This window comes from Vombatus ursinus, unplaced genomic scaffold, assembly GCF_900497805.2.
Source record: "Vombatus ursinus unplaced genomic scaffold, bare-nosed wombat genome assembly UNPS02014926.1, whole genome shotgun sequence".
Classification (NCBI taxonomy): domain Eukaryota; kingdom Metazoa; phylum Chordata; class Mammalia; order Diprotodontia; family Vombatidae; genus Vombatus; species Vombatus ursinus.
Genome location: NW_020954704.1, coordinates 5997939 through 6020421, shown reverse-complemented (window position 1 = coordinate 6020421; position 22483 = coordinate 5997939). Strand labels below are relative to the sequence as shown.

Sequence of the window (22483 nt, the reverse complement as noted above, 5' to 3'; positions counted from 1 at the left end):
CTGTTTGCTGCAAATAATTTCCCCTCCCTCACCTTCTCCTATTGTGCAGTGTTGGCTGAACTTTGTGGTTCTTGGCTGTGTAGCATTCACTGGGGGGTTGAAAGCCCCTCAGGCCACACAGCATGACTTATAAGGCTGGATGTTTCTCTGGAGCATGTTAATGACTGGGGAGGGGTAATTGGAAAGAACTTTGTGGCTGGCCATGCCTTAGAGGCAACTGCAAAGAAGTGGGTCTCAAATCTGATGACTTCTCTCTCCTCATTCAGTCAGCTATTGAAAGACCTGGACAGCTGTGATAATGATCCAGTGGCTGTGGCTAATTGCTTTGTAGAAAGGGTAAGAACAGAACTCAGTGTGGTTTATCAAGTGAGATAATATACATACGGCTCTTTGTAGACCTTAAAATGTTATGTTAATATTGATGATGATGATGGTGGTGGTAGTGGTGGCGGTGATGGTGATGGTGGTGATGATGGTGGTGGTGGTGGTGATGATGGTGATGATGATGGTGGTGGTGGTGGTGGTGGTAATGATGATGGTGGTGATGATGGTGTTGATTATGTTGGTGATGGTGATAATGGTGGTGGTGATGGTGATGGTGGTGGTAGTGGTGGTGGTGGTGGTAGTGGTAATGGCAGCTTCAGCTAGAGTGTTGCAGTGAAAGAGTGCTGGACCTGGAATTAGGAAAACCGGAGTTCAAATTTGGCCTCAGACATTTATTAATCCTGGGCAAGTCAGTTGACCTTTTTGTGCCTTGGTTTCCTCATCCATAAAATGAATAATAACAATAGCACCCACTTCCCATGGCTATTGTGAGGATAAAATGAGATAATATTTATAAAGAATTTTGTGAATTTTAAAGTGCTATATAAATGCTGTTGCTGCTGCTATTACTACTCCTACTCCTACTAATACTAATACTACTACCTGTACCACTCCACTGGGGAACTGAGAGTGACCATAACTCTTGGTAGTAGGCTACTAAGGGAACTATTTATGGCTGCACTGGGAATAGGGACCAAAGACTCTTAGAAACCGGATGGAGCAAAGTACACTAGGAGAATCTCAGAGGTATGGCTTGGGTAAGTTTATGTTCACAGACATACTAGAAAATCCTCTTTTCTCCCTTTTCTTAGAGCCAAGAATTTGACATTTATACCCAGTACTGCAACAATTACCCAAAGTAAGTAACTCCAGGATGGAAAGGGGAGGGAGGTTTGAGGAATAACCGAACTAGTACCATTTTCCTTTCTACCACCACCATTACCACTTCTGCCCTATGATTTCATCTCTTAGTGATGACTTCCTTCTCCCCGTAGTTCAGTGGCAGCCCTAACTGAATGCATGAGAGACAAACACCAGGCCAAGTTCTTCCGGGACCGACAAGAGGTCTTGCAGCACTCTCTGCCCCTGGGCTCTTTTTTGCTGAAGCCAGTCCAAAGAATTCTCAAGTACCACCTCCTTCTCCAGGTAACCTGCACTTGGGCTTCATCTCTGAGGTCCGGTGGGGGTGTCTGAGGCCCAATCAGGACTGGGGAAGGCAACACTTGGGTAGAGAGCAGGGTTTTCAGGGGAGAGATCAGGAACTTGACATTCTGTCTCCTGTGTAGGAAATTGCCAAGCATTTTGATGAGGAGGAGGATGGCTTTGAGATGGTTGAGGATGCAATCGATACCATGACTTGTGTGGCCTGGTACATCAATGACATGAAGAGGAAACATGAACATGCTGTCCGACTCCAGGTGCCTGGGCAGCCGGAACGGAGGATGGGGAGTCAGAAGGGAGAAAGGACTGACGGTGTTAAGCAGCAAGCCGGTTTGATTGGTCCTTTTAGGGGAGGAAAGCAGTAGAATCCTTACCAAAATAACCAAAATAGAAAGAAGCAGGCCACACACTGGTCCTGAGGTGGTTGTATGATACCAATATCTTTGACACGCTAGTCATGAAAAATCATTTTTCATGGTAGTGACACAGCTAGGTAGAGTAACAGAGAGAGTGCTGGACTGAGTCAAAAAGGCCCAAGTTTGAATCTTGCTTAAGAAACTAGCTGTCTGACCCTAGGTGAATAACTTAACCTTGCTTAGCCTCAGTTTTCTTTATCTGTAAAGTGAGGATGATAATAATAGCTCCTACCTCCAAAGGTCGTGGTGAGGATCAAATGAGATAATATTTGTAAAGTATTTTGCGAACTTTAAAAATATAGAAATGCTAGCAGTTATTATTATTGTGCTGTTATTGTTATTATGATGATAGACCGTACTTCCTTATTTCCTCTACCTCAGAGTCAAGCTGTGGCTTCTGAGTCTTGCTAGAATGGGAGAGCTGGTGGCCTGGTCCCTTTTGCAACTCTACCTCACCCACCAGAGATAAAAGGATCTTTAGAGTCTGATGTGGGTTGTATTTCTCATCCACAGGAAATCCAGTCACTCTTGATCAATTGGAAAGGGCCAGACCTGACGACCTACGGAGAGCTGGTCTTGGAAGGCACTTTCCGTGTGCATCGCGTGCGGAATGAGAGGACTTTCTTTCTCTTTGACAAGGCATTGTTCATTACTAAAAAGCGAGGAGACCACTTCGTCTACAAAGGGCACATCCCGGTAACTAGGCTTTCCCTTTCCTCCCAACCTAAGCAAGGACTTCTAATCTGTCTTCTTCTGCTAAGGAATCTGACCGGCCATTTTCCTACTCCAGAGCAGCTGTGGGTCCAGTGTGGAGCCACCTCTGCTGTGGTTCTGATTCTCTTCATTTCTGTCCCTCACTGGGGACAGTCTGTGCCTTGGGAATGTAGAATAGACTTCCCCAGAGTTGACAAGACTTTTCAGGTTGGTTTGGTCTTCTTCCTAGTGTCTAACATGTTTTTCTCTTTCTCCTTCCCTGGCCCTTTAATAGTGCTCCTCCTTGATGCTGATTGAGAGCACCAGAGACTCCCTGTGTTTCACAGTCACTCACTACAAACACAGCAAGCAGCAGTATAGCATCCAGGTAAGGAGGGGAGGGCAGGAGTGTCATGTAACACAGGGGCCAGAATGGGAAAAGTAGTCTTTGCAAAGCTTGGAAGGGACACTGTGCATGTTGGGGTTGGTTCCTTGCCTCTTGGCACCATCTCCCAGTTGTCCTTTCCCCTTGGATTTTTTCAGGCCAAATCAGTAGAAGAGAAGCGTGCATGGACCCATCACATCAAGAGGCTTATCCTAGAGAATCACCATGCCACTATTCCCCAAAAGGTGAGGGGAGCAGAGAGGAGCCTAGGGCTTCCTGGCTCTCTGCGGGAAGGAAGCATTGTGGTTACTGCTTCTAGAAGTTATTGTAACTCTTGTGGTAAAGGATCCTGTGGATTTGAGGGGGAAGATGACAGATGAGTACAGTTATCCCTTCCACATTGTGGGGGTTAAGGGTGTAGTGCCCCCGCAATCTGGAAAATTCATGGAAAATTTTTTGGCCCTCCCTTCATACCAGAGAAGAAGTCTGAATTTTTTCTTTTATGGGATGTTTATGGTACCTTATTGTAAAATTTGGGTTAAGTATTTGGTCATAGGCATATTTTATGCATTTCTAAGTTTCTAAACTTTTTCTGTGTCGTCTGTGGCTTCCACAAACTCCCCTCAAATTCCCATTTGTAGTAATTTCGTACGCCGACCTGTGATATATTGAAATCACAATAGAGAAAGTCACGATGTGGAAGGGGTAACTGTAGATACATGAGTCCTTGGTGAAATACTGAGTAGTCCTTTAGGAGTAGTGAAAAAGTGTGTTGTGGGTCTTGTGTCAGATGTTTGGGAATAACTTATTCTTTTTCCTTTTATCCCAGGCTAAGGAAGCCATCTTAGAAATGGACTCCTATTGTAAGTTCCTCCCTGCTTGACTGTCTTGTTCCTGAATGTGTATGTCAGAATATCAGCGTTTACTCTGGGTAGTCTTCACCACCACCTTCTGTTCCCTGGTTTATTTGTGGCTCCCTGTGTCCCATGGAGCTTGGAGGACAGAAGAGTAGTCTTAGACATGAGAAAAGAGTCAAAGGAACATAGTGACAATGGCAGCCTGTTGTTAGGAATGGGTGGATGGCATTGCCAAGTCTGCCACCTTCTGAAAGGCATTGTTTGCCTTTGGAAAATGAGAAGGGGCATTAAAAGCATCTAAGGTACTGAGCCTGAGGGAAAAGGAATAAAAAGGAGATTGGATGTGTGGAGATTCTGGAAGACAGAAATAGTAGGAAAAAAAATGAAATGTTGTATATTTTGTTTACAGACCCCAACCGATACCGCTACAGCCCAGAAAGGCTGAAAAAGGCTTGGTCTTCCCAAGATGACATGCCCACTCAAATGCGTCAGTATCGGCGACAATCTGGTAAGGACAAAGATAATATGTGAAAATCATGCTGCCAGTCAAGCAGGCTAGAAGATGAATGAGTGAATGAATGAGTGAATGAATGAAACTAATTAGAAAGCATTTATTCAGCACTTACTATGTATCAGGCACAGTGCTAAGTGATGGTGTCACGAACAGAAAAAAGGGAGTCAGTGCCGTCAAGGAGCTTACTGTCTTAATTGAGAGAAAGAACACAGAAAAGAAAGTTTACCTGCAGGATACTGATCGGAAGGCCCAGAAGTTAACATGCCTTGAGCACTATCACTGCTGACCTACTCCAGCCTTGGCCTCAGCCACTGAGATCTCTGTAACTAATTAGAGTTGTTGCTCTATCTTCCTCCCACTGAAATAAAATGCGATCAAGTTGACAGCTGGGAACATCATTCCCCTTCATGGTACCTTTACTCATGTAGGCCAGAAAAAAAAACATTGAAATGGAGCAAAAGTCAAGAGATCTGAGTTCTAGTTCTGGCCCTACCACTTACTAGCTACGTACAGGTCACTTATCCTCTCAGTATCTCAGCTCCCTTGTCCATAAAATGAGCAGGTTGGATCAGCTGAGGACCATAATCCCTGTCTATCTCTAACATTCTGTAATTCTAATTTGCCTCTGGATCCTTCTCTCCTCATGGAGCTGGGCAAGCTACATTATTTACTGTCTTTGAGCTTAGCACTCCCGTATTTCTGGGCCCCTTCTTAGCTAACTCGAAAGCTGAAGTATCTCCAGGGCAAGGGAGGAGTTGCTGTTCTGACATCACTGTTGGTCTCTGGCCCGCTTCTGGAATGGCAGGGCAGTTAAAGGGACTGGGAAAAGCAAGTCAGACTTCCTAAAGTGGCACCAAATCGAGACAAGAAATATTTACTTTGGATCTTGGGGGGGAAATTCCATTATCCCCTCAGATTATTCTCTGACTGGGACTGTGCTCCATTGGTCCATTTAAATAAATGCTCTCTTTGAGAAAAGTTGCATCTGCTTTTACTGTGTCTGTTCACATGCAACTGTTCCCTCCTCCAAGAAATCCCTGATACTGTTGTGTCAGGGTTGGATTTGACAGTGTCTTGTTCTGTCTGCTGAGCTGAGTTCCTGGCTCTGTGTGTGAGAGAGAGACAGAGACAGAGACAGACAGAACACATGCACACTTCTTCTTTCCTTTCTCTCTCGGTTCCTACTCTCAGCTCTACTTAGCCAGAGCTCAGGGACAGATCTGACTCAGGCAGGGGTCCCACTAGAGTTTTCCACTTGATGGCAGATCAGACATTAGCGTCTCTTAGATAATTGGATCCAAAATTTCTGGAATGCGCAGGAGCCAGATTTTGACTTCACTTTCAACAATCATTCACTAGGCTCTGGTTGCCTCTGCACAATCCACAAGCACTCACATATCCCCTTGAGGATGTCTATATTTGACCCTTGGGCTTTATTTCTCTTTGGACCCCAATTGTTACTGGCAATTTTTTTTCTTTCATTGAGGCTCTACAGTAGAAATGTACTCTGCTCTTAGTTTAATTTTACTTGGCCTTTGGAGCAGATACCAAGTGCTAAAGTGCTGGTCTTAGAATCAGGAAGAACTGAGTTCTAATCCTCCTTCAGACTCAGACAATTCCTAGCTGTGTTAAGTTGCTTAACCTCTCTCAGCCTCAGTTTTCCTCATGTGTAAAATGGGGATAATTCTAGGACCTCATTGACAGGGCTGTCATGAGAATCAAATGAAATATTTTTTGCTCTTTGCAAATCTTAGAACACTAGAGTGTTAGCTATCATTATCGTTATTACCCAGAGGGGAGATTTTCATTTATGCTTTTGTTTATGCAAAAAAATGGAAACCACAAGTCTTTTAATAGCAGCTTCTTAAAAGGTCACAAATTGTGTGTGTGACTCTATCTGTGTCATTCTCTCAGTGCCTCTGTATGTATAGCTCTGCATTTAATTTTCTCCCTTTCCTTTCTAGAAATCTACCATGCTTAATATCTTTTTTTCTCCCAGCATCTTTTCAACCCTGCTTTCTATCTCATCTCTGCTTCCTTGGCACTGTCCTCTTAACATGCAATGTGTGAGTCTAAAGTGTTCCCTGCAGTTTTTCTGCTATGGATCAGATTTATGTTGGCCAGTTTTGGCAATAAGATGGTGATACTTGGGAACTATCATAGCAGAAGAAAAAGACCCATATATAGGAAAACCTCAGCTATCCTGAAACTTTTGGGAATGTTTTCCTAATATTTTAGGGTTTCCTTCTTTCATCACTGAAACTTGTTTTAGGCAATCCATTGGATTTTAAAAAAAAGATATACTCCCCCTGACTTCTTAAACAAGGTCCAAGAAAAGGGGGGGGTGGGAATACTTGAAAAAATTTTTATTTTTTCTGTCTCTTCTTGTTCTCGCCTATCAGATGTTTGCTAGTCACTCCCATTAAATAAATCTTTATAGCATATATTTTGCCTACTTTGAGGCTAGTTTTAAATCCCTTTCTTTGTTCCTAAGGGAGGAAGTCCTTTGACAAATTGTTTTAGTTAGATTTTACTCTTCATTTTTAATTTTTTTGTCATGATTGTTTAAAATTTTCTATTTTTTATTCTTAATTTTAAAAATAGATGAATCAGTGTTTTATAATCTTCACAAGGAAAGCTAAACAAGTTTCTGTTTGTTTTTTACTTATACAATAATTGGTTTTATTTTTTCCTTTGGGTCAGTGACCTTCAACAGATAAAAGTTTTCTACCTTGGATCTATAGCTTTGGATTTATAGCTAAAGAGAGGGTAATTACTGTTGATATGTGGTCCATGTAGAAAATTAGTGGGCAGTAACTTGTATCTCCCACTTACACCAATTGGGCAAGGATAAGAGTTGGGTTAAGGGGTCAACTAAGGGATAAATTCCTCCAGAAAATACTAGTTGCCTGGTAAGCCCCTAGTAAGTCATCTTTTTTTTTTTTGAAGTTCAAGGGGTGGCATTCATGTCCTACACAATCTGGTCCCACTGACTTTATTCTTATATTTCATTTATTAAGTTCACTCACCCTTTATTGTCTTTGTAGAAAAGGTATTCAGCCTTTGAAGAGATACTTTTAAAAAATTGTTTTATTCAGACATTTTTGGCCCTACAAGGGTTTGGGGTAACTAGCAAGGGATAATGTCACCTAATGGATGTATTTTTTTATCCTGTCCCCAGAGCCTGGTCACCCCCAGTACAATCAGGACATACTCCCCAATGGGCTGCACAGCTCCATGATGCTGGGCCTTAAGGGCCGCAGAAAGTCGGGTGCGAGCTCTGCTCTTCAGCTTGGGGCTCTGTGGCGGGTGCTCTGGGAGCTATGGGTGCTGGGCAAATGGCATTGTGCTAATAATTTTGACCTACAGAACATATAATTGAAGGAGGTAGTGATTTTGAGTTAAAGTGAGGAATCCATATGGTTGGAACAGTCATCTAGCCAGTCAGCCCACACAGGGAGAAATGGAACTCAGTTTCCATTCCTGCTACCCTGGAAACACCAACAAACATTTTAAAAATTGGGCTAAGTGCCAAAACTTCCTTTTGTATGCCTTGGAAGGAAGGTTTCACCATGGTTTCCACAGTCTCCACTTTTCCAGTCATGAACAGAGATCTATAAGACTGACCCTATTCCCCAACAAGTACATCTCTAGATGAGATGTAGCTCTGTCCCATAAGAAGGAATAGACGTTGTCTTGGGGCTTGGAACTGTTATGCCAAACTCTATAAGAATGGGTTGAGAACTAGTCTTTGTGCTACTGTGGAATGCTTATATAGGCAATAAGGATTTTGAGAGAGGAAGGAAGGTGTGGACTCCAAGCTGGTGAGAGGAGCTGGTGGCATTGTAAGCTTGGGGCTAAGACTGGGCAGAATTCATTTCCTTAGATTGTGGCTGACTTTACCAAATGTACTTAATTCTCCAGAGCCAACCAAACAGCTTCTCAGGCAGCTTAATGAGAAAGGTGAGTATTCAATGTTCCAGCCATTCCCTTACTGGGATCATGGGGGTAGTGTGGGGGGCGGCAGAGAAGCCCCTGCTCTAGGCACAGTCCCAGTGAATGATAATTAGGCACAAACTCTGTCAGCACCCTGTAAGGGTAGAGGAGACCAGCAGGAGCACCGATTGAAAAGAGGAAAAAAATTAAAAGAAAAAAAAGAAAGAAAAGAGGGTAGGTTTATGAGCTAGATGCTTTCAGCTTTGGTTCTCTGATTTTCCACTGTAACCCCAAGCAGGTTCATATCCAGTTATAGGCCTCTGCTGCTTCATCCATTTTAAGGACCTAAAAATTGTTTCCTACTAAGGAACTATCCTTACTTACTCATAGTGAGGAGTGAGTGGTTTATGCTCTGGTCTTGAGGTGATAAGAGAAGGCAACTTGAAGATCATCCCTGAGAAGAGCTAGCGGCAGTGGTGCTCTAATCTGCATCCCTATCACATTGACTCTACTTCCTATCAATAGTTTCATAGACATCCTAGAACCTGGGATGAGGATTCCCAAGATGGTACCCAAGTCATACCCTCAATTGCTGTAGTCTTCCTGGCTTCTCTAAGGAGGTTGTTTACTTGGCTTACATCATCTCTCTCTTTTTTTTTCCTCCCATGTGTTGGGGATCTGATGATGGTGGCAGCATCAAGGACATCGGGTCTCAAGGTAAGACCAATGAGCGGCCTGGAGATGGGATACAGGATGGAACAGGGAATTGGCTTTCAGGTGGGTAAGGGTATAGATACTAAGAGTCAATCCCCTATCCCATTAGCTATGATTTCTTTTATTTTCCCACCCCTGTTTTCCCTTTCTGTGAATTATACCAGGGCAGAGTGTCTCCCATGCTCTGATTCTGTTCTTTCACGTATCTCAGTCCTCGCCTCTGAGGCCATACCATTGTAGACTATACCTGGGGCTAATGCTCCCAAGTAACCTGCTTCATAAAAATCTTTCCTAGGTCCTCTCTACCCTATGCCCCAGTTTCTCTCCACCCTTTCTCCTCTACCTATTTCCAGCCTTATATTGAGTCCCTGGTTGGTACTTGGCATAGACCAGTTACCACCACTTGCCTAAACCCACCAGAAGTTGAAAAGTTGGGAGGCAGTTGAGGTTCCAGGTTACAAGAAGGCCATGTTTGTACCTTAAACAGCACGCAGGTAGCGCTGGAGCCCTCCTGGACTTTGGACAGCTGCCCCTTACAGGGGAGCAGCAATCTGAAGCCGAAGGGGCTGCTCAGGAGGAAGAGGAGGAGGAGGAAGTGGTGGAGGAGGAGCAGGACCTTCAGGAGGCCTCTCCGGAGGACCTGACTGTGAGCGATGGCAGCAAGAAGGGGGCCAGGGCTGAGCCACAAGGTTCAGAGGAAGAGGAGGAGGAGGAGGAGGAGAGTCTGGTGGTAGCTGAGCAGGTAGCCGACTTTGCCAGCTCCCTGCTGGCTGCCCTCCACTGCTGGCACTATCGAGCCAACGCTTTACTTTTCTCCCGGGGCGCTATGGTGAGGTGGTCTCTGTGATCTCCCTTCCTCTGCATGTTCCCAATGCACAGTGAATGTCTGGCTCAGAATGCCTCCCCTTCCCTTCCGCCACAACCCCAAGCTTGGGGTCCTTCTGTGTCTCAATAATCAGTGCATCCTTCTCCTCAGTAGCTGTTTTACCCTGGTGAGCCCCCAGCATGCTCTGCTTTGCCATCTGGGTTAACCTCATGCATTACTTGATAAATAAGACTAACAGGCAAAGGGGGTGGTCTGGGTTGAAATGGGGAGAGTGGGAGATACGGATTGCCAGGGTGGCATTAAAAAGAGGGTTGATTTTTCTTTTCTTTTCTTTTTTTTGAAAGACAAATTTTCTGGAGCAAAAGGCTCCAGAGCTCTGTCTACTTTTATCTCCTGGTTTCCTAGTTCAGTTCAGCTTTAGAACTCTTTGGTCCTGAAGCTGACATTCTAGGATAGCCCAGCAACTCGGTAATTCAGAAAGGTTCCTGCAGGTATAGGGGCCCCCCCAAAAAGAGCTGCTAAGTGAGGTCTCAATTTCCCTCTATTATACCAGGGTTTGGTGTTGATTCCTACTCTCTGTTGGGTGCAGGTTAAAGGGCATGACGAGTACGAAGTAGCCAAAGGTTATAAAAGGCCTAGTGGCCAGTCTCTAACGAGTCCTGAGAAGCGCATGAGCTTTGAGTCTGTCTCCTCCCGGCCAGAGGTAAGTACTTGGTGATGAAATGGCAAGGTAGGCCTGGGCAGGGACACTGGTATCATTAGAGGAAGTGTCACAAAGGTTTTGTGGGGTTACTTGGAGGTGCACCACCCAACCAATCACTAGGAAACACAATATGTTGTTTTCAATATCATCAATAAGACCTCATCAGAGATCCCCAGCTGCTTGAGATTCAACAAATATGTATCGAATGTGTATTCTGTGCAAGGCACTGCTCAGATGATTTTTAAGAATATAGGTCAACCTCTAACCTCTTATTCACCCAGGAAGAATTGATTTTCAGAGGACATGACCAAATCCCCACCTTAAACATGTTTGATAGGACTCTAAGCTTGGGACTTTTGTAACTATTCCATACTGGAGATTCTAGAGTCACAGGAGAGGTTGATGAAACTTTTTGTATCACCTCCAGTTCTGAGCTGCAGTAGAAATCCCCATCCCAAACCCCAAATCTACAGAGCTCCAGTAATAAAAGTGCAGAATTGTGAAAGCTTTAGTGAACTACTAGAAAAATCCCCTTTCACCTTCACTGCAAGGCTATCAAGGCCTTAGTCTGGAGATTAGAGCAGGAGTTACCTACTGCATGTTGAGACTAATAGATGTGGTTGGAATGCCATTACTAAGACCCCTACTTTCCCATTTAATAGTCTCTCCCAGAAGTTTGGGCATTTGGAAACGTGTTCCCGGGCTTCTAGCTATTAAGCACATCTATCTTACCCGGCCCCTTTCCCCAAAGTATCAGCTGTTCCTCACCACCTTTGTAATCCTGACCTGTCAGCTGCTGTAAGTAAGGTCCATTACTGGGCTGTGAGGAGGTCAGGTTGCTCCTCCCTTAGCGTCCTCTGAAAAACAGCCCATGTAATTGTGTGTTTCAGGCTGAACCAGATACAGAATCTGAAGCCAGGCAAGGGCTGTTTCCGGCCACAGAAGGTAATAGCGAAGAGGTGATGCAATCAGACATAGAATCATCATGCATCCTGGAACAGCATCACCAAGAAGTGCTAGGGTCTGACCATCCAGTCAAAATGGTTGACCACGCAGTTGCTGAGAACACAGAGGACCTTAAAAACCTCAGCAGTGAGGAAGAGGAGGAAGGGACAGTGACAGAGCCAGAGAGCATTCTGCCACCGTCTGTGCTGGACCAGGCTAGCATCATTGCTGAAAGGTTTGTCAGCACCTTCTCCCGGCGCAACAGTCTGGCTCTGGAAGATGGCAAGGCCAGCGGCTTTTTGACTCCCCGGTTGGTCAGTCGGAGTAGCAGTGTCCGGAGCCTCGATGGCATTGAGAAGGGGCCAGCCATGTACTGCACCACAGACTCACTCAGCAACTTGCTGCCCCTAGAAGCAGACCCTGATGGTGGGGTGACCTCAGAAAACAGCTCTACCCTCAACAGGGCTGTGCCTCCAAGCCCCAGCTGCTCAGGAGAACCTGAGAGGTTCTTCAGCAAGAAGGAGGACATGCTTTCCACCCGAGACCGACTGCTACTTGACAAGATCAAGAATTACTATGAGAATGCGGAACACCATGATGCAGGCTTTAGCATCCGGCGCCGAGAGAGTCTTTCCTACATTCCTAAGGGCTTGGTAAGGAACTCTGTGTTCAGGTTCAATAGCCTTCCTAGGCCAGAACCTAAACCAGTGGCCCCTGTTGGGCGCAAAAGACTAGATGGTTCCAGACCTGCTTCTTGGACTCTCTTTGATCTCCCTGGACCTGGACCTGGCCAGGCTGGTTCTAGGGATCCTTCCCCCATTACTGATGCCGAATTCCGCCCATCATCAGAAATAGTGAAGATGTGGGAAGGAATGGAGTCCTCTGGAGATATCTGCAAGAACCCAGCAGAGAGGAACAAGATGGAATCAGGCCTGAGCAAGGAGAATGGCTTTGACCTGCATGAGCCACTGTTCATCCTGGAGGAGCATGAGCTGGGCGCTATCAGTGAGGAGCCAGTTGGTTCTTCCCTAGAGGGCATCACCCTCACTGATCGAGCTGGCCGCGCCCAGCTGGCCAGGGAGCTGAAGGAGCTGGTAAAGGAGCTGAGTGGCGGAGATGAAGAGCTCCCATCTCCACTGCACCCTCACATCATGCAGCTCTCCCACATGATGGACAGGCACTTGACTGAGCGTGTCAAGAACAAGGTCTACCAGCTGGCCCGTCAGTACAGTCTCAGGATCAAGAGCTATAAGCCCACGATGCCTCAGCGGAAGAAGGTAGATCCAGAGCACGAGAAGAATCTGACCTTGCCCCACCTGCAGGAGGAGACGCGAGAGCTACCTTGCAAAGGTACACCAATGGGAGTTTATGGGAAGGGCACTTTTCTACCAATTGGCTCCTCAAGGAGCTTTCGGAAATGCAAACTGCTGCTGGTGGCTGTGGGGCTGGAATGGCCTTTATTTTCTCTTAATGCCAATGGAAAAAAAAAAGCGACTTATGTCAGCAGTTGGTCAAAGCCCCCAGAAAAGTGCCTTCATAAACAAAGGATAGTAGAAAGCATGCTGGGTTCAGTCAGAAGACCTGAGTTTTAGTGCTGATTCAACCCTTTCAAGCAGTATGATGTGGATAAGTCATACTTCTTCAAGCCTCACTTTCCTCATTTATGAAATAGGTATAAAACTTTACTCCACAGGGCTGCTTTCACAAAAATGCTTTGTAGATCTTAAAGTATAAACCTTTATATATAAAGGTGTGCTATTATGAATATTAGCATCAATAATATGGGTCATTAATCCCTGGCCATAACTGCTGAACAAAGAGAAATTGGGGGGCAGGGTGTAGGAAAGACATTTATAATCCATTGAAAAATGCTCTTACATCAACTTGGTTCCTAATCTTTTTGCATTGCATTTCCCCACCTTATTTCCTTTTGTTCTGTCAAAGGTAATATGGGAATGATTATCAAGAACAAAATGAAACATTAAAATAACTAGCCCACATATGTATTTGACAGCCACCAATCAGATCATCCTCCTAATAGATAGCAGTGAAAACCTCATTTTCCTACTTCTCTTTATCTTACTTGGTACTCATTTTGCTGTTCTTTTCCCCGTAGGTAAAACAAAACCATTACTGTCCCTCTCAAATAATGAACAAGCAATGGTCTTGGAGCATGGCCCCTCCAAGTCCACCTCAGCAAGGGAGAAATCACCTCGACGCTTCTACAGTTCTTCTTCCTCAAAGGCCACCTCTCCTGGAGGCTGGACATCCAACCGCAGTCCCCTCAGTCCTGTTGACATAGAAACTTTCCATTGGCCAGATGTCCGTGAGCTCTGCTCAAAGTATGCTTCCCACGATGAGGCTACTCAAACTGGACGAGGCCAGCACCAAGGCCCTCCCGTCAACCGGAGCCTCTCCGTACCAGAGAATATCATGGAGCCAGCCCCAGTGGGGAAGATGAGTCGCTGCTGCAGCCTAAACACCCACACGAGTAGAAGAACCCAAGAGATAACCCAGCCTCAGCCTCATAAGGATCTGTTTTCACTTGGCTCCTCCCAAATGCCAGGGCAGGATGTAGATGAAGCTTTGTACCTCACAGCAGACTTGACCCTAGAGAATAACCGGAGAGTCATTGTCTTAGAGAAGGGGCCACCACCACTGGTAGGTGAGGAAGGGCAAGACAGCCATGTGCAAATCCAGTTACCCACCTCCCAGGAAAAGGTCTCCTTGAAGGCAGTGGTAGGACAATGCAAGGCTAACCAAGAATCAGAGGAGCTCCACCGGCAAGAAGAGGCAGGCCGGGGCCCTCAGCAAGTATGGCAAGGGGATACAGCCGATATGGGCCAACAGGGTCGAGTGAGAAACCTGAGGGAAAAATTTCAGACCTTGAACTCAAATGGTTGAATTAGGCTCCTTGGGAGAGAGAAGGGAAAGTGCTGCTGAGATGGGGAAGAGCTATACCTGTGTGTGATGGACCTTCTCAGACTTCCCCACCTGCATCCCAGCTCCTCCCAAGCCTTGACTTCCCCAGTGTGCCTGCCTCTCTTCTGTGTGGAGTAAACCTTTGGCAGTTCTGCGCCCTCTGTCTCTCTTCTCCCCTCTAAGTAGGTGCTGGTGCTGATGGTATCTTTAGCACATACTGTGGCCTGCTGCCTTGTGCTGCTGGCTGAAAAGCTCCCTGGGGGTTGAGACCATTGTTGTGCCAATAGGACCAGACTCCTTGCTGTTACACTCCGTGGCCTGTGTGAACTATTTCCCTTTGATGTTTTTTTTCTTTTGGTATAAGACCAAATATTTAAGTTCACTTCTCTCTAGGGAGAGGTGCCCACAGGCCATGGTCTGCATCTTGCCAGCCACTGCCTGGCTGAAGAGTGTGCCCAGAAGAAAAGTGTGAGAAGGTGTCTCGGGAGGATTTCCTTCATTAAATGCTCCCGTTCCAATGATTCTGGCAGAAAAGAGAAGTCTGGGACTTGAACAATAATTTATTACTTTCCATCCTGTGGGGTGTGTATTTGTGTATGTTTGTGTGTGTGCGTGTGTGTGTGTGTGTGTGTGTGTGGTTTTTTTGTTTATTTCCTTCTTCCCCTTTCCTATTTTTAAGAATGTAATTGACTCAGTCCAGGTACTTTTGAGGGTTGCTTTGCTGACCCAATGGTTGTTTCTAATGTACACACATTTTATCCCTTGCCGATGGTGCAATAACCACTGCTGACCAGCCAACCCTGTCTCCTGCCTCGTTATTAGGAATCAGAAGGTAGGCCAGTCAAGGGCTGGGACTATTGCGTTAGAACTTGGGACAAGAGGGGCTGATGTTACCTTACCTATGGGGCCGTGCCTTTCTGTTCTCTAAGGAAGGAAATGTTCTGGGGAATTGAGGGCACTGGAATGAATAGAGAATTTGTTCTCTGTAATGCTCTGCTCCAGAGCTCAGTTCCCCCTTTGAGCAGATGGAGTCTCCCAAAAGTGCTTCCCTCTCCCTCACCCTGATACTAGGACCTGGAGTTTTTGCAGCACAAGCAGAATATATAAGAACTAACCTTGAGAAGATATGTAGTGAGATGTTTACTGTGAAAAAGATGTCTCAGCATATAGGTAAGGGTCTGTTTTGCCAAATACATGTCCCTCTTCTGCACCCTTTCTTCCCAGCTTCCTACCTCCATCATCACCAGCCTGGTGAGCTATTCTCATTGGCAATATTATTCCTGCCTCATTGTGTGTCATGTCTGGTAGGGACAGATACATACTATGTATGATTCTGTAATTGTTCAAGTGATAGGATAAGAAAGGTACAAACCAAGTGCTATGTGAGATCTGGGCAAGGAGGCAGGACAATGATTATTGACAAGGGATCAGGGGAACAGTCATCATGCCTTTGAATTGGGCATCAAAAGACAAATGCAGGTGGAATGGACTTTCAAACATGGGCATGGAGGAACGTAAGCAAAGGCATTAGGGATGACAGCGGGAGAGTGCATGGGACAATTGGGAAGATAGAGCTGAAGAAGTCATATGAGAGAAGACAGGAAAGGCTTCAAATAGCTGAATGCTAGGGTAAGACTTTTTAACTCTGCTTGTTAAAGTAACAGGAAATCACAGAAGGATTTTAAGCAGTGAAGGGACATGACTAGATCTATGCATAAGGAAGATTAATCTGGAAGCCGTATGAGGGTGAATTGGAGGGGATGGCAGAACCATTTGGGAGACAATTCAGTGTGGGCCTGCCCTAGTTGGAGAAGATTGAGAAAAATCATGGAGTAAAATAGATGGGGATTTTATAAACGATTGGTGGTGGGAAGGGAGAGAGAGGTAAAATACCAAGGTTTTGATCATGGAAAACTCATCTTTTATGGTCAGATCTTTTGGCATGGTGGTGCCATATAGGGAATTAGGGAAATTGTTCATTTGGGGGAAATTTTTTTTGTGGACATGTTGTTTGGGAGTACTAACACATCCAGTGTTATCCGGGTGATCCTATGATCCAGGTGAACATAGGTCTAGAACTGGAAAAAATTTAAAGATGTAACTGAGGTCAAGCAGGGTTAAATGATGTGCCAAAGTTACACAGGTAGTGTCAGAGATAGGATTTGAACTCAGGTTCTTAGCCTCCATGCTGTTTCCCATTGGTGTAGGGTGGTTGGAACTGTTATGATGGAGTTTGAGAGAGGTGCAGGTCTGGGTTAGAAGTGAGACCATGGGAATGAGTAATATTGTCACAACATCTTAAAGGAAATATAAGAGGGGTGAAGACAGGATCTTGGAGGATAATCATCTTAAGGGATGAGGGAGTAGGAATGAGCCAGCATAAGAGACAGTGAAGGAGGAGTTAAATAGAACCAGGAACAGATGGCATCTCTGAAGCCAAGGGGAGAAGAGTATACATAATGAGGAGGTGCTTAACAGTGCTAAATGTTTTAGGAAAGTCAAGGTAGAGGGCAGGCAAGAATAAACTATTGGATTTAGGCACTGAGGAGGTCACTGGTGACTTTTGAAAGAATAGATTCAGATGAGTGGTGGAGCAAGAAGACTTGCAAGTTTGAGGCTGCAAAGTTTGAGGATAAAATGTGTGCTGAGAAAATAAATGCATCAGGGAGAGATGTTTTTCCAAGAAATTTCGCCATGAAGGGAAGGAAAGAGATAGGAGTGTAAGTAGCTAAAGTGTTTGAAGGACATAAGGAAAACTTTTTTAGGTTGAGGGAGATGTAGGCAGGTGAAAAAGTGTCATCAGAGGAAAGATTGAATATACTCAAGAGAGCGGATTACTGAAATTGCTATCTTGAAGGTGAAATTGAATGGAATCAAGGATGAAGGTAATTATGTTGTGTGAGAACTAGCCGGCAGAGTTTAGCTATTTGAGGAATGAGGAGGAAAGCATCTGTATATGACAGTGTGGTAGATAAGATTGGATAGACAGGGGACAAGATATAGAGGGCCTTAAATTCCAGGCAGAAAAGTTTGGACCTTTTCCTGCAGATAACGAGAAATAGAGATTTTTGAATAGGGAAGTATTATTATGGTGAAATTGCTTAGGGTGGTAAGACGGTTAGGTGGTACAGTGGATATAGCTTTGAACCTGGAGTCAAGAAGACCCAAGTTCAAATTCTAACTGCTGTCCTAACCTCGGACATTTATGAGCAATGTGGCCATGGGCAAGTAACTTAACCTCTCTCTGCCTCAGTTTCCTCATCTGTAAAATAAGAATAATAATAGCACCTACCTCAGGGTGGTTGTGAGGATAAAATTAGATATTTATAAAGCGTTTTGCAAACCTTAAAGTGTTAATGTACATATTATATTACTATTATTATTACCTAGACTGGAGTGGCATGGGGCCTGGACTAGGGCCCCAGTGGCATAGAGAGAAGGGGGTAGCAGTGAGAAGTGTTGTGTAATGGGAAAAGACTAGATTTGGAGTTAGAAAGTCTGGGGTCAGATTTTCTGACCCTGGCTCCCCTTATGTGGCCTTAATAAAATGAGATTAAATGAGGTGCTCTCTAAGGCTCTTTGCAGCCTTAAATTCTATGTCTCCAAAGTGTTCCCTTCCTGATGAGCATATTTTTTTCCCATCATGAACCAGCCTCACCTTGCCTAGCTTTTCATGATGCAAGGCATCTGTGGATATAGGAAGCAGGTAAAAGCAGGATGACTTGAGATTGCAAAGCCATAGTAAGATTAGAGTAAGGCCTTTCCTATAAACCTTTCCAGACTTGTAACATCTTTCAGAACTTGTGTTTCATCTATGTAGCCTTCAAGAACCCAGGAGCACCACCTCCATACCATCCCTATCTTTAGAGTAAAACTTGGCCTTCTAAGGCTTTGCCTTAGGGAATGAGTTATTTGAAATGAATGAATTTTCCAAGTAACTTCCTTAAGAACCAAATTTTTTTTTTTTGGATAATTTTAGATAGAAATCTTTCAGAAATATATGCCTACTTCCCAGTACATTGAGCATTATTTTGCTGAATAATCAAGGAGCACCATTTTGAACACTAATTATTTATTGTACTATATAATATGGCAGGTGCCCTTTGGGCCAATTGTATTGTATAGGGGATTTTTTTTCCCTCCTTATTGAATGACTTAAGATTGCCATAGGTTTTTTAGTTGTTTGTTTTTTTTAAGTATCTCTATTTGTCAGTCTGTCAACTTTTTCTTCTCATTATTCTTAATCTATCTTGCTATAGCAGCTCTTCTCCTGGCTTCTAATTTGTTGCTAATTTGCTGTAGACTTAGAATCCAGATAAACAAGTAATGTTAGAACTGTTTAAAAAAAAAGAAGAGTAAATCAAATTTGGATAAAAACATGAGGGTCTCTCCTGTGGATAAAGGGCATTAACTTTAGGTGGGCTTGACACCTTACTTTGGCTGCCCAAAGTCCAACTCTTCCTCCTTTCTGCTCCTCCATCCCATTGCACATACACAGGTTAGCAGCTAGCTTACTATAGTACTAGAGAAAGACATGACCATTAGCAGAATGCCCTAGGAATATGAGCCCCATGTGACCCTTGGTGCTAAGGCACTGTCATTTCCCTATTTGAAATTTTTCTAACTGGCTTCAAGAGGCACCACAGGATTAGAGAGTGTCTAACCTGTTGGGAGACAGGGGAGAAGAGAGAGACAGTAGCTACCTTGGCAATTTCCTATTGAGCCTCCAGTTGTACAGAGGCCATTGATATTGTCTCCACTGTTTCTCAGACTCCACCAGTTGTGGTACAGAACACTGAGTTTTTCCTTCTTGCTTAGTGACTTTGCTTTCTCGTGCCTGGCCAATCCCTTTCCGCAATTCAAAAGGGAACCATTCAAACACACAAAACAGTAGAGGAGATCAGGGAGTTATTAGTTTATTAGAAAAACTCTATTAAATGAGTTGGGAAGCTCTTCCCAAGCAAAAACTCGGGTTTGATTTTCCTCTCTGCACAGTGGAAGCACATTTGAGCAGATGGAGTCAGAGGGTCTGTGCTCACTGGGCTCACCATATTCTCAGGGCCCCCCTCACACCTCACCCACCCTCCCTGAGTTCTCTCGTCCATGGTACAAAGCTTTATGATGAGCTGACAATCATTTCTCTCTTCTTTCTGGTTCCTGTAATCTTTTCCAGGAACCTTTCTGGGTTCCTTGAGCCTGGCAGGAAAGCAGAATGATTTAGAGCAGTTATCAGCCTCATCCACATGCCTCCTGTGACAATACCAAATAGGGAGTTGGAGGCCCCCTCCCTGCACACACTGCTCCAGCCCTGGCCAACATCTAGATGAGGGGAGCAAAGGATAAATGGGTAGATGAGAATCAACTGAGCCACTCCCTCAAAAAAACATTCTGGAGAGAAAAAATCCTGTTGGGCTAATAGGGACAGAGGTGTGAACCCGGTATAGGAAAAGGATGAAAGAAAAAGACCATAAAGTAGAAAATGTAAGAAAAATATGTACCTCCCCTGGAGCTCAGTCCCAGTGGTGCATGACCTAGCCCATAATGAGTAAATTGTCCTGCAGTTTCAGCCCAGTTCTGTCTCCTGCCCAAGGTGGTGGTCAGGATGATAGAGATGGAAAGGAGCAGAAGGTGGCATTTCACATACCTGAAATGAGCTAGCTGCCCCCATGAGCTCTCCCAGGGATCTGGGGTGGGATGTTTATCTCTCCTGAATGTGCCCGTTGTTTGGGGTAGCATGGGATAGGGAAAATAATAGTTTATGGCATTCTCTCCACCCCCCATTCCAGCCCCAGGTAACTCCTTAAGAATTCCCCCATAGAAATGAGGAAAGCTGCTGCCATGAGAAGCTTCTCTGTAGCGTCCCGACTAGAGCGTTTTTGTAGATGCCAAGTGCTGCCTCACCTATTTTTTTTTTTTGGCCAGGTAGGTGCCCTTCCATTTCATATTCTCCTGACTGCAGTGGAACGCTACACACCTGAGACCACAATACTACGTGGCCAACAGAGAGTTGGAATTGGATAAATTAAGAGATCTGATGCCAACTAAAGGTCATGTCAGTGATCTAGGGCCCAAAGAGGACTCTTGGTTCCTGAAGTGGAAAGACTTACCCTGGGAATGCTAGGCTCCTATCAAGCAACTTCTCATGTTCTTTGATCAATAATCCTCCTATAGTGGGTTCCACATGAAATATACCTTGGAGTAATGCCAGAGCAAAAGGATAGAAACCGCACAGTTTTCCTGTATGCTGCCTTCTCCCACCACCAATGGCCAGGGGTTAATGTGAGAAGGGAGAACTTGAGAGGTGTAGGCCAAATGGGTGCCTCTAAAGGCTTCTGGGTACCAATGGATACAGCCTGAGCTGCTGTTGCTCAATATCTGTCCACAGTGCTGTCCCCAGCAGAGCCCTCACCTTTTCATAAGGAATTTCAAGTTACTCCAGTTCTCTTTCTTCAGTAAGACAGTGGAGATAGAGAATGCAGATCCTTTCATTGGACCTGTGAGAATGAGGATGCCTTCCTCTGCAGGCTCTGGACCCTAATCCACTTATTCTTTCCCCTTGGGGAAATGTTATGTTTCCTTGTGCTTGTCCCTGGAGCCAGCAACCGCCGCTTCATCACTGGCCCCTATCCTTTCTGACAAGACATCACTTAGAGTCATGTTGCTCTCAGAATGGAGCAGTGGAAGGGGAGACTTGTAAAATTCAGTCTCTGGCCTCCGGGAATGGCCCTGGTCCTGTGTAAGAAGGTTTTTCTTGGGAGACAACAGGATGTACAGATCTCAAATTTATCTGTGAGCAGAGGGGGAGGATGAACTCTGCACCCATCTGTCCCCTTCAGGACTCAAGGCCTTCTTGCCCTTTTGAAAGATGTTCCTCTTTGAAGCCCCATGGATGGATGAATACACCATTACTGTGTGCTCACCTCCTAATAGGCTCCAACTCTAGCATGAGGTGGTATTCCAGCTACATGTACAGGTACTGCTTACCTCTGGTTATCAGTGACACCCTTCATTCTCTGGGCACTGTGGGTTTTCAACCTCTGTCTCAGTGGGGTGATTTGTTCTGGGCTTTCTGCTAATCTGGTACCTTCAAGGGTACCAGCTGGAAAAGAAGAGTGAGTGCAATGGGGTCTTCAGCTTTGGGGTGTTCTCTAGGCCCCCATGGCTGCTGTCCAGCTGGAGTCTGCAGAAACTGCACTGTTACTCCCTCAAGGGCCCTGGATCAGCACGGAAGGAAGAAGGGCCCTGAATCTGAGTTATATGTATATATGTATTATATATATATTGCTGCTGGATTGATCTGCTGATGAAGTTTAAAACCAGAGCAGAGCCAGAGGCAGAGACACAAGGGATCAGTCTCCTCTCAGGGCTTAGGAGTCAGGAGCTCTAACCATCATTTTTAAAGAGCTCTCTTGTCCCTGCTTCCTGCCACCCAAGTAATGGGTACCGACTTAGGCAAATTGCTGGCAATTATACAGTTCAGGAAGGACTCCCAGAATACTGGCCTTATGATTAGTGGCATTATGGGGAGGGGAGAAGTGGATGGCACTGGGGGCAAAAGTCCCATTTCTTGGGGAAGCCTATGGGCCCGGATGATATCCATGGTTCTGTAACCTTTCTTTACCTTCACTCTGTCCAAATGCTAAGATTTTGTGTGTCCTTAAGCTACAGAGTGCTTATCCTGGGACTGAGTAGGAGCTGGACAGCTTGTCTCCTCTCCTCCTAAACCCACCATTGAAAGGGTGAATGGGCGTGAGATAGCAGTCAAATCAAAGGTTGCTTGGGGGCAAGGGGAAGAATAAAGCAGTATGTGAGGCCTACTAAAGGAGCTTTCATCCTAGAGGAGAGAGTGGGGCCAGTGAATCCATACACAGCTCAAGGACACAGGATATACAGGTGTCTGATTAAAGCGTAGGGAAGGACTGCCTCCAATTGTCAGGAACCTGGAAAGGGAAAGGCATCTGCCCTACACAGGCCCCTCTTCTCCTCTCTGGGCATGTCTTAAGTCAAAGAAACTCCTACCTCAGTGATTTCCCAAGCGGGGCAGGGGAGTGGTATTGAGAGGAGTAGAAAGTAGGCCCATCCTAAAT

The 22483-nt window shown here is 45.1% G+C and overlaps 1 protein-coding gene across 12 annotated transcripts in view; it reads left to right on the top strand.

Annotated features, from left to right (window-relative positions):
* Positions 1-15194, top strand: part of PLEKHG3 (pleckstrin homology and RhoGEF domain containing G3) — a 52374-nt gene extending 37180 nt beyond the window's left edge. For 5 of the 12 annotated variants that reach the window (XM_027843735.1, XM_027843733.1, XM_027843734.1 and 2 more), the window contains 16 exons: positions 267-336; positions 1137-1183; positions 1320-1470; positions 1611-1742; positions 2415-2597; positions 2890-2982; positions 3138-3224; positions 3809-3842; positions 4246-4344; positions 7532-7621; positions 8275-8313; positions 8981-9063; positions 9488-9829; positions 10416-10529; positions 11420-12824; positions 13591-15194. In XM_027843735.1, the coding sequence (XP_027699536.1) occupies positions 267-336; positions 1137-1183; positions 1320-1470; positions 1611-1742; positions 2415-2597; positions 2890-2982; positions 3138-3224; positions 3809-3842; positions 4246-4344; positions 7532-7621; positions 8275-8313; positions 8981-9063; positions 9488-9829; positions 10416-10529; positions 11420-12824; positions 13591-14378 (3757 nt within the window). In that variant the 3' untranslated portion in view covers positions 14379-15194. The remainder of the gene's footprint in view (positions 1-266; positions 337-1136; positions 1184-1319; positions 1471-1610; positions 1743-2414; positions 2598-2889; positions 2983-3137; positions 3225-3808; positions 3843-4245; positions 4345-7531; positions 7622-8274; positions 8314-8980; positions 9064-9487; positions 9830-10415; positions 10530-11419; positions 12825-13590) is intronic. The other 7 variants (XM_027843739.1, XM_027843740.1, XM_027843742.1 and 4 more) reach the window with 7 other exon arrangements.
* Positions 15195-22483: the final 7289 nt, after the last annotated feature.